Below are 12,253 nucleotides of genomic sequence, written 5' to 3'. Positions count from 1 at the left end.
AATAAGTAAAATGCAGCTTTCATTTGATGCTTCAGGCTTTAATAAGCATTGTGAAGTTCAGTTTCTTACTCTCTGGATGCTGGAGAGCAAAGTTGGCTCTAGGAATGTGCTCAATGAATTTCAGTGTGGAATCAAAAAGAGTCAGAAGCACAGAGTTTTAAGTTTGGAAACTTATGTGGATTTCCTTTCAGCAGCCATTTGTAAGATTAGCATCTGAAAATTTACTTTTGAAGGTTTACACAAAGCCATACTATTGTATTCAAGAGGCACATCAAGTATAAAAGGGGTGGAGTGAAGTGAGTGCCCTGCCCCCCTAAAACTGCTGCAGTTAACAGAGCTGCAAAGTGTTGTACCGTCGGTGTTGTATTTTAAAAACATTTCATGGAAGAAATTGTTTTTGACTTGCAAAAAAGAATAAAAAGTCTACATTGTCTGTTTGTTCTGAACTCTGGTTATATACAGAAACTAATCATGTTGCAAGAAGAAATATGTTCTCACCAACTTATTTCTGCTCAAGATATGAATGTTATTTTTACCCTGTCACCATCTGTGCTCAGATAGCTCTTGATTAGTGGCCAAAAACCTGCAGCTCTTCAGCTCTCGTTTCCATGGAACAGATATTGAATAAATCTTGGCATTTAATGGCGTTGTGTTTGTTTGCTTCTCCATCTGTGGTCTTATTAAAGAGAACAGGCTCAACACACAATCTACATTTAATGATTTCTGTGTGGAGTTTGCATGTTCTTCCTGTGTATGAGTGGGTTCTCTCCATGTACTTCCTCCCATCTTCCAAAAACATGCATGTTAGGTTAACAGGTCTCTCTTGTAATAGAGATTGTGTCTCAATGGGACTACCTGTGTAAATAGAGGTTAAAAAAAGGTGAGACAGGCGGTGTTAGACAAAGGTTTTGATGAAAGATATTGATCCTAGGATTTGTCAGCATTGTGTTTAGCACTGCAGCCATGCTGTCAACGGTTCTTTGTTGGCTGACATGATGCATGTAGAAACTGAAAGTTAAACTGTTGGACACTGGAAGTCATGCAGTTTGTGTGGAATTTCATTCATCATTTCATTCAGCATCACCATGTTACACTGCAGGTATTAATAATATTGAATGCATTAAAAAGATTTTTAAAAGTCTTCATTTTACCTGTTAAACCTGCAAAAATCTCATGAAATGCAAAAAAAACCTTATACTACAGCTCCCTCTTGTGGTTTAGAGAAAGACGTGCACCAGTTTATGCTTTGCCCTACCTACAAATAAAAATGCAGTTTTGTCGGATTATGTGACAGTGTTGTCATTAGGTCTCTCTCCTCTTATGAAGTGTTCCTGGACTGAGCAGTACCATGAAAGAACCTCTATCACATGTAGACACAAATCCAGACTGCTTCATCTCTTCTGTTGAAGATCTGAGGTCAGCCATGTTTCATGTTATCTCATTTGTTTTCTGTAAAGCATGATGGGATTACACAGCATCATCACAGAATGGTAATAAGAATATGTCTTTACATTTCCAAAGCGTTGGCCCCAAAAGTGTGCCTCCATTTCCGGCTATGCCCGCCAGGCACAATAACTCCCTGAATGAGAACACAATGGACTTCAGTTCCTCCACTGAGCAGAGGTATGTGAACACAGACCTGAAGGGATACAGGACTAGTTTTTCATTTCTCTGGCATCTGCTGGAATGAGATCAGAAGGGTTTAATATGGAGCAAGTTTAATCCAGCCAGACTTTTTTTGTGTTTGCTGAGTGACACAAATCTTAGCTTCAATTCAGAGATGATAGTTCTGATTATAGTTTTCCTCTTCAGGCTGAGAACGCTTCATTTTTTCTTCTAAACTGAGTTACATCTGATATTGGAAGTTTAAAATGTAACATAATACATAAATGTTTACCAGCCACTTTGTCAGATTCACCTGCTCCTCTGCTTGTTAACACTAATATTTAATCAGCCAATCACATGGCAGCAATTTAAATCATCTAGACATGATAAAAACAACTTGTTGAAGTTCAAACTGAGCATTAGAAAGAGGAAGAAAGGGGAGTTAAGAGACTTTGAATGTGACATGGTTGTTGGTCTGACTATTTTAAAAACTGCTAATCTACTGGGATTCTGAGTTTTAGTTCGTTGAGTTCGTTTTTATTTTCAAAAACTCCAGAATTGCATATTAATTTCCATCTAAATGTGAATATGCAGGATAATAGCTAAAGCTAATTTTCATCTTTAGTCCCTTGTCAGGCCAACACTATACAACAATAAGAATAATAACAGAGGGAGATTAAAGTGTATCATAATTAGAAAAATAATAATAAAAGAGATATAAAAATAGATTAAATATTGTTGATCTCGGATCAGAAGAAGGAACCCATAAACTAGGATCTAAACTGAGATGTAAAAGTGCTGAGTGCTTCATTATATCATGGGATGTTATAGTGCAGAGTCTATCTAAAGGGTTTCCAGAGAACGGTCTGAAGAAGAGAAAATATCCAGCGAGCAGCAGTCGTCTGGACCAGAATGTCTGGTTGATGTCAGAGGTCAGAGGAGAATGGGCAGACTGGTTGGAGATGATAGAAAGACGACAGGAAGGAGATCAGAACTGGTTCCAACCAAGGTCTGTAGAACAGCCTCTCTGAACACACAACACGTCCAACCTTGAAGCAGATGGGCTACAGCAGCAGAAGACACACCGGGTGCCTCCTGCCGGCTAAGAACAGGAAACTGAGGCTACAATTCACACACACTCACCAACACTGGACAACCGACAGAAAGCCGACAAACCTGCAGCAACTGTGTGATGCTGTCATGTCAACATGGAGAAAACCTCTGAGGAAGGTTTCCACCACCTGGTTGAATCTAATACACCAAGAATGAAGGCAGTTCTGAAGGCAAAAATGGATGGTTAACGTTTTCTTATTCAGCAACTGAAAGCCTGGTTTCCATGGTAATGTGACCTATAGCCTACAGTTTGTCATAACTTACAGCTCAAAAGGGATGATTTTTAGTCCATTTCATAGATTAAACAAAGAAAAATATCCTTCTACTCCTTACATTATGTTTTCATAATTTGGCTTTTAAGATATAAACCAAAATTATTTATTTTCAGACATTGTGACAATTAACTCAATCAAGTGATCTCTGTAAGCTTCTCATGTCTGAAATCAGCATGTTAAAATTGCTTCAGTCTGATTTTACTGACTAGAATGTCATCAGAAACAGAATGAGTGAAACTTTGGAGCTTTCTACAGACAAGTTACTCCAAAACAAGGATGATCTTATCCTGAGCAGGTGACGTGTTCAGCATCAGTTACTATGGTGATCAAGCAGGTCAAAGAGAGAAACCAGTGTGACTTAAAAACTCAGACTTTTAACTTATCATACCTCTCTAAGTCATTAACCTGTTAAGAAACAGTGTTTTAAACACTGAGTGATAGAGACGGCTCCACTTGGCTAAACCCTATAAATTTCTAATAAGAGAGCACAGTCACTGAAAAACGTAGAGCAGGACATTACAGGATTAATGTTGCTTCATTCTTCTGGTTGCATTCTTTAACCCAGAAAATGTCACCAGCATCTCAAAAAACAGACCAAAGATTTTCTGATGTTTACCACATATGTTATAGTAGCACTGTCTATACTGTATGTTTAAAGTAGCCCTTAAATCTTAAATCTAGGTCCTGCAGATTTTACAGCTTTTCTGTGTTTTCTCTGTTTATGAATGCCGCCATAAATTTTTATATCTTTGTGAAGTAATGTCTACAATGTCTGTTAACAAATCATAATCCTATGTCTCACCATTTTTACAGCTGCAGTAAAACACTCGGTGTATCATTATTCTTCAGTCCTTCTCAAACATCCACTTGCAGTGAAGGCACCTTCTTGTTTCACACACAGGCTCTAAGATATGAGGAGTCGCTACCTGCTAATGTTTTTTTGCTTTAAATGTTTGGAGCTTTAAAAAGTTTTATAGCTGTTAAGGGAGGTGGGGGAAGGTTGCTGTTGGTCAGATCAATATGTTGTTCTTTTCTGTGTGTAATAAATCTGAGTATTAACATGTCAGAGTAATCATGAGGATCTTTCAGGGCCCTTCCCACCACCACAATCCCATATGCCTCTGTTCCACTGACTGGAGACCAGCAAGTTGATGCTGACATCCTGGCGTTTGTCAAGGCCAGGATGTCAGGGACCTCCTCAGCAGGACGGGTAATAACACACTGAAACACAGAATACGTCCCACACTCAGCACTGCTCTCTAGTGGTTCTTTAATTATTAACATTTGATCGTTTAAATTAATCTAAAATCACTTGAGGAAACAAGCTGTGAGCAATATGTATGAAATGAAAAAAATGATGCAAACTGATCTTTTAGCTGGACTGCATCTGCAGAAGAGTGACTCTACGCTGTCGTTCTGCTTGTGTCTGTTCCCCTTCTTCGACCTCCGTGCAGCCGCTTGCTTTGGCAGGCACTTCAGTAGACTGGCTGTCTTGTGATTTGCAACCAGATATCCAGAACAGCTGAAATCATGCGAACAAACAGAGCGATGGTGCAGAAACACCAGACACAAATATATTCCAGCTGAGGAGCAAATCCTTTCCCTTTTCCCTTCTTGTTATTAAAGTCGTAGGTTTCTGGATATGGACCTCTTTTAACAATTATACATTCTTTTCATTCTTGTGTATTTCAGGCCCCCCCTCGGAAGTGAAATGCAGTCATACGAAGGACTCAAGCTGCCTCCTCATCCCCCACATCTGCAAGGTGAAAGAAAGACTGAGAAACTCTGTATCTCAACACACACCACACATTCTGTCTCTGACTCCGGAAGTCACAGCTTGTTTCAGCTGATTCGTCTGAACAAATGTTTGAAGATATCTAAAAGAGCTGACCGTCAGAAAGATGTCTGCACCCAAATTCCTAAAAGTTTTCACAGGTTTTCACAATATTATAATATTTGGTTTTGGTTTTTTTGTTTGTTTTTTTTTATTATTTTAAAACCATGTAATATATGAACAGGAGTATTTTTTATACTAATAAACTGAAATTGGAGGAATTGTGAGATGCTGACATACTTGCACAGATTAAAATACTGGGCCAATTAAGTCCAATTGCAAAGAATATTCCATCATCTATTTTACCGTCATTAAAAGATTCAGAGAATCAGCAGACGTCTCTGCACAAAAGGTCATAACTGAAAGATTAGTATAGGATGGTGGTGATCTTTGGGTCTTCAGGCAGCATTGCATTAAAAACAGACATGGCTCAGGAACACTTCCAGACATCGGCAGGATCCTAACTCCTTTTGATTTGCAGTTGCGTAGAAAAAAATCTATGACTTTCATTCACAAATGCTGTAAGGAAAACTGAAAGCTGTGGTGGAAATGCAGTCCATTGCTAATGATAGTTTTTCAAGATTACTTGAAATACACCCCCGCATATATTCTAAAAGCTGTTGGAGGGAGTTTGCTGTGTCTCAGGTCTTTGTTGGTGTCATATTAAAGATTAAATAGGCAGAATCAGTTGTTAATCAGTTGCTTTCTGCTGTTAATAGAAGTGGCTCATTTCCCAGCATGCTGCAGGCCAAAGGCAGAAAAACACCTAAAACAGGTCTCTAGAAAACCTACAGATACAAATAGAATATTTTAAGTTGAGTTTCTGCTCTAAACACGAAATAAACTGCTTAACACACATATTGTGTGATTATTTAGTGACAAAAAATCTGTCCAAGTTAATTTAATTTGGTTAAAAGACAAATTATCAGTTTACTTGTTTATCGTATTTCAACAATTGTGAAGTGTGTTTTTTTTTTATCTTAATAAAAAAAAAAACAAGTAAATCAGATATACACAGAGTCACATGAAAATGAAAGTGAACTTCATTAAGTTATCTTTATGGCACTTCTATAAAAGCAGATTTTTTTTCAGTTTGCTGCTTCAGGTGTGTGTTAACATAATGCCAAGGAGGAAAGACATCAGCACTGATTTGCCCAGCACGGTGGTGGAGGGATGATTATCTGGGGTTGCTCTGCAGTCACAGGACCTGGATACCTTGTGCTCTTTGAGTGGACTCTAGATGCCAAAGTATTTTAGAGTCAAATATGAGTCCATCTGTCTGACAGCTAAAGCTTGAAATTGTTTCATGCAGCAGGCCAAAGATCACAAACAGCAACAGATCTACAACAAAATGGATGAAAATAAAAAAGGATCATGTTGTTGACATGGCCCAAAGTCCAGACCTCAACCTGATTTAAATGCTGTGGCTGGTCCTTCAGAGAGCAGCAAAACTTCATGTGAGATCGGATTAACTTTATTTTGTGTCCTGGTAAGGAAAATATTATTTCTAAAAAATATTTACTAATATTTAAAACTCTAGAATTAAGAGTATATATATATTTTTTTACTTGGCTTTACCTTTGTGATGCTTCAATCACTTTTAATCACCATAAGACCCTTTAAGCCCTAGAATCATCTCAAAATCAGAGAGAACTTGTCAACATATTTGCATTGTTTTGCATTTATTTGTTTGATGGATGGCAAGCAGCTGCACACTTTGCATCCAAGCCTTGGATCTTGGTTGCCTTGGATCTTTCTCCAAATCAACTCGGCCTTCAAAGTCATATTTGTGACAGTGTTAGTAAAAGAAAACAAAATGTAGTGATTTGCACATCATTTGAAAACCAAGTTGAAGTGAAATAACACGCAATACAGACAACACAATTTGAAACTAGTGGGCTTTTTAAAAAATATATATGAATTGGATATCAACACTAAATTGCACAAAAGGAAACAGTGTAACAGAAGACTGCAACAAATCTTAAAAAGATCACCAGATGGAGTGCCTTCCAAATGATTGGTTACGCTGCAACAAGACAGTCAAGTGACTGGGTGTAGAAAAACATCCCAGAGAGGCTGTGGCTTTTTGTAAGTACAGAAGAGCAGGGGACTCATCACTTGATGAAAGACTGTAGAGAAATACTGGGATTTAACATTAGAAGAATACTGCTTTTAATATAAAATAAAAAAAATAATAATTTTATCATCTGCTGAGATGATAAAATCAGAGAAGTCACTTTACTCAAAGGACAAAACATTTTTTATAATAAGATACAGATAATTTCATAAAGAAATCATTATATGGACTCAGAATTCCACACTGCACCCACAACTGGAAGCTAAAACTTTATTCAAAGTGAAAATATATAAAGACGATCCAGAATTCAGTAACACCTCATTTAAAAGAATTTGAACCAACCACAGCCTGAGTTTCTTTTTGGAAATCAACGATGCTTCATTCTCCAGGACAGAAAAGAGAGGAAGCATCGAAACTAGTTGCTAGTTTACATTTTAAGAGCTGGCATTTGTTTTGATTTGTGGATGTATTTGTGCACATGGAATATCAAAATTATTACATTTATAAAATAATAATGAGATAATGACATCAAGCTGTGCTTTATGTACGCTCTATTAGCTTGTAAGCTAGCTGAAAGGCACAAACCAAATTCTTTGAATCTGTTAACTTGTTTTTGCCATGAGTCTCGCCAAAAGCTGTAGCCAAGTAAGAAAAAAAGACCCTTAAACACGCATGATGCTGCAGATGTTCACACTGCAAACTGAAACGTCTCAGTTTCTCAGACAGTTTCTACAATCTGCTTCAGAGATCAGGAAAACTTCACAGCTGATCTTCAAATCGCTTTTTATTCTTTTCTGCAGTTGTAAGAGTTTTTTTCAACTGTTTGCATTGAGTTATGACCAGAACATGTTTTATGAAACCAAAAGTGAGTTTGAGTTCATGTGGATGTTTGTGCTGAACCTCATTTATCCGACATCATTCCTTCACCTGAGTGCAGACATGTAGAAAGTTAATGTTGCTCTTCAACTAGATATTTCCAGCTGACTTTAAATTATTTTGGTCATCAAGTCTAAGATCCAGATTTACTATTGCTTCAGACCTTGTTGTGGTGTGGAATTATGGCTGTCATGTTTACTATCAGTCCTAAGTTAAAAGCTGAAAGAAAAAAAACTGTTTTTTTTAAATAAGCTTTTCTTTCTGTTTTATTATTAGGATTTTTTATGAAGGTGCCATAATTTGGAAAGGAATTGTCATCATTCAAATCTTCCTCCTGTGGAACACGTCTAAACATCCAGGGTGACATGATTCATCAGCAGGTTAATATTTTCTGGAATAACAGCTGTTTGCAGATACTGTAGGATACGAGCTGCAGTGACAGCTGGCTGTTTGATAGGCTTAAAAAGTGTATTTTCTTCTCCTCCTTCTTCTTATTATTATGCTTTATGTGAAGCTTTATTGACTCTTTATCACTTGTGTATATCTGATCCAGAACCTTAAAAAACAAGAACACACATGTTAAACTGACAGGTTTAATGAAATTTATTTGTCAAAGTTGACCTGATAAACAGAATTTATTTTATTATTCAAGCCCGAAATCTTCATCTAAATATTTCAATACGTTAATTTATTTAAATAACTCATGTAGAAGTGTGTAATCTTTACAGAGGCTTCATAATTTTCTGTCTTCTTATGCATATGTGAAGGAACCAATAATGCTGATTGATATATATACAGATTTTAGACCAAGTCATGCTTTCCTTCAGACATCTTTTCCCAATGATGGTCTGTCGTTTTCAGCAAGACAACACATTCTGCATGTAATTCTACATTCATACCTCAGGTCTTAATACCCAAAACCAATTTTTTGCAGAAATCTTTTTTTTTTTTGCATTCTTGTTCACATTATCCTTTAAACGCGACCTCCATCACACTTCAGTGGGAACTCTACACGCCTTTGAAGTGACCCGTTCGTGCAGAGGCAGGCGTAACGCCACATACAGTGCGCTGTGTCTACAGAGGTAAACATGGACGCTACACCTGTTAGCGTGTGTGCAGCCATTTCAGAGTTGTCCTACAAAAATATGATACAACATTGTTCTGGCCACCTTCCAACTTACCATGTCCCATCTCCTCTGTCGCAGAATTGTGAGACCTGTCTCTCTTCATGGACATAAAAGTTGGATGAAATGTGACATGACCCTTCAGACTAGAGATGGGAGTTATTCTCTTTAAAGAGAGCAGGATCTTACGGAGTCATTCCTTTCAAAGAGCCATTCAAAAGTCTGGCTTGTTCTTATTTTTTTATTTATATTTTATAGAATTGAATCAGGGATAAATCATTCTAATCAAGGAAACAATCACTGGTAGCAATAAGAAGCTAAGAAATGGATCAAAATAATTCAAACTTACACATTCCTCTAATATATACTCTCTTGGTGGGAATTTCTAAAATATTAGTTATAATTTCATTTGGCTTGTGTTTTCATAGTAACCATTCCATAAGCTGGCTCCACATCTCTATGCTTTCACAGTGAGATCCCTATTTTAAATATTCCCTTACCAAAAACACTTTGTGTCACAATAAAACTAAGCAGGCTACAATTAACTTCCATGCAAAACAATTTTACTCCAAAATTTTCAGCACAAGAACATTTTAGTAAAGCAAAAAAACTCTCAATACATAAAAACAATGAAAAATAATTAAAGAAAATATGTTGCTATATAAAATCTGCTATACAAGACGTTTTTAAATACAGGACAAATGCAAAAATATAATAAAAATAAAAATAATATAAACCTGAAAATTTTAATAAAGGTTCAGGATAGAACTCCGTTTTTCTATCTGAGCAATACTTTCTGCCCATAGATGCATTCACCTGAATGTTGGACGTCAGACTGCCGTGATGGCACGCACACGCCATGTGAAGGCAGCGTCAACAATGTCTATATAAAAAAGAAAAGCTTGCGAACAAACAGCTTCCAACTGTGATTCGGTTCTCATTGTTCATTTAAAAGAACCGTTCAATAGAATCGATTCAGTTTAGTACCACATGTGAAAGTGGCCTGGGTTGGAGTTGTAAAAATTGGATTTGTGCTGTTCAGGCTGTAATAAGAAGATCAGCTATGGATCATTCAGGGACAAAAAAGTCAGATGTGGGTCATTTGCAGTCGCCTGCAGAGTGAATGTAGCCTTACACAACTTCATAACAGAAACAGAGTTTAATCTGTCCTGCAAGGAGTTCATACCCATCACCCGATGAAGAAACGGTTTGTTATGAAACCAAATATTATAAATATTTGCATTTTCTAAAGCCGCCAAAGTTGAATTTGGAATAGAGTTGATCAGAGATGGAACCATTTTTTCTGAAATGACTTTCTACAGGAGCCAACACTTCTCTAATATCCTAACAGACACGTTCAACACGCTGGATTTATACACAATGAAGTCACTAATCTCCATTAGCTTATCTGTCTCAGCTGTTTGGTTTATGCCTCATAATCAGACAGCCCTTAACGCAACTCTTCAAAATGTCCTCTCCTCCCTCTCCTCCACAAACACTTATGGCTGCTGTTATTGTGGAAACATCTGGTGATTGTTCATGTAAAGTGATGATAATGTTTATACAAAAATAAATACAGTTTATGTTCTTTGACAGTTTAACTGCACTTACTGCAGTGGTTTAGGATTCCAATAATTTGTTTTTAGCTGCACTACATTTTTTCACAAGCTTCCCGTTTAAAGAAAAAAAAATCCATCATCCAGAACCTGAGGAAAGTCTTAGAAAAAGGCATCAGCACTTCGAAGCTGCAGATAAAACATTAACTTTTGTTCTGCTGACAAGATGTTGCTGCTGCTTCCTTTTTTGTGGAAACAGTAAAAAGTGTGTGTCCAGATGGAGGAGAGGTGTTTGGTTGTTAGCCAGGCAACCCCTAAATCAAAATCTATGGTACCTTGACCAATCAGAGAGGGAATATTATCTTGTTGAGGTCCCCTGTAAAAAAAAATCACCTTTTGTTGTAAAATAAAAAATTAAATTAGGATGTTTGTGAGATGAAATGGTAACAAATGAATAAATTTATGACATTTTAGTGACGACTGACCTTACTTGTGTCCAGATATCAGTAATTCATTGAGTAAATATTTGGTGGGAACTGAAAACCACTTTTTTTAATAAATAATGTTACATCAACTGTCTAATAAAAAATAATGTGCAGTTTTTCCAAAACGTAATTACATGTCTCTGCAGTGACATAAATAGGTTAAAACTCTATTTGGCCTAATTTTAACACTTCAGTGACTGTGTGTGTTTCTGTGTGTGATTTTAGTTGCCTGAGATAAGGGAGTAAACCCCTCAGGCAACTCAACAAACTTCTTTTTTGCAGGCGCTGTAGTCACAACTATAGGTGAGAATTTAAGATTAAAATAGAAAAATGAAGCATTTCAGGTATGTGGTTCTGCTAGCATGTGCTGCTATAAAATGTGTCCTGTGTCCGACTCACAGGATACGGTAACCTCTCCCCGAGCACTGTGTCTGGTCAAATGTTTTGTGTGCTTTATGCTCTGTAGGGATTCCACTGAACCTGGTTTTCCTAAAACAACTGGGCAAATGTCTCACCATCCACACTGGGTCGACTGGAGAGGGGGATGGTGGCAGCTGTTCTGTGCCGTCCCCAGTTAGTAAACAAAGATGGAACCTAAATGAAGTGTGCTCTGTTGATCCAGCGAGCAGCTGAAACTGTTGCATTGAGTTTATTCCACCCTTCTGTTTCTGGTCGTCCCTCCTCTGCTGTTCAGTTACGTTGAAGGCTGGACATCCAGCAAGGGCTTGTACTTTGCTTTAATACCCTCAGCACCATGGGTTTTGGAGATTAGGTTGTGGGCGAGTTGAGATGGCTAACAACTGCTAATGTGGTGGAAAGGCCACAGAGGTCACACCTGTCAAGCTAAAATATTTTTTTCTTGCAGCAATGTACAACTTTAACCTCCTAAGAACCAGCATCCTCATACGAGGACATCACATTTGGTTGTCTGCACCATAATACTAAATTCTGTGTAACTGGCCATGTCCATCCCTTTGTGACCACAGTGGAGCATCTTCTGATGCTACTTCTAGCAGGATAATGCACCATGTCACAAAGCTCAGATCATCTCCACCTGCTTTCTAGAACATGACAATAAGTTCACAGTCACAGTGTATTTCATCATGTTTTCAGGACCATGCTGGTTGTGATGACTGAGCTGACCCTCAAATTACAAATATAGCAAAACAACACACACAGTAGGAGTATGTAGAGGAATGTGCAGCAGGCTAAATTCTTTAGATTCTTCTCACAGCTCTGGGATTACGGGATGTGAAGTCTGTTGTCATGGGAACTCTTACCTTAAAACACGTTCAGACCCCAGTGAGG

The 12,253-nt window shown here is 37.5% G+C and overlaps 1 protein-coding gene across 3 annotated transcripts in view; it reads left to right on the top strand.

The window, feature by feature from the left end:
* kif6 (kinesin family member 6) overlaps window positions 1-5,034 on the top strand; it is a 66,562-nt gene extending 61,528 nt beyond the window's left edge. Inside the window, exons 20-23 of one of the 3 annotated variants that reach the window (XM_041972688.1) lie at window positions 1,327-1,416; window positions 1,537-1,623; window positions 4,083-4,203; window positions 4,686-5,034. In XM_041972688.1, coding sequence (XP_041828622.1) covers window positions 1,327-1,416; window positions 1,537-1,623; window positions 4,083-4,203; window positions 4,686-4,703 — 316 coding nt within the window. In that variant the 3' untranslated portion in view covers window positions 4,704-5,034. Of the gene's footprint in view, window positions 1-1,326; window positions 1,417-1,521; window positions 1,624-4,082; window positions 4,204-4,685 lie in introns of all 3 variants that reach the window. The other 2 variants (XM_041972687.1, XM_041972689.1) reach the window with 2 other exon arrangements.
* The last annotated feature ends 7,219 nt before the right edge of the window (window positions 5,035-12,253 follow it).

Source organism: Melanotaenia boesemani, chromosome 20 (genome assembly GCF_017639745.1).
Source record: "Melanotaenia boesemani isolate fMelBoe1 chromosome 20, fMelBoe1.pri, whole genome shotgun sequence".
NCBI classification, from domain to species: Eukaryota; Metazoa; Chordata; class Actinopteri; order Atheriniformes; family Melanotaeniidae; genus Melanotaenia; species Melanotaenia boesemani.
Note: the sequence above shows the minus strand (reverse complement) of the source record. Positions and strands in the feature narration are given on the sequence as shown.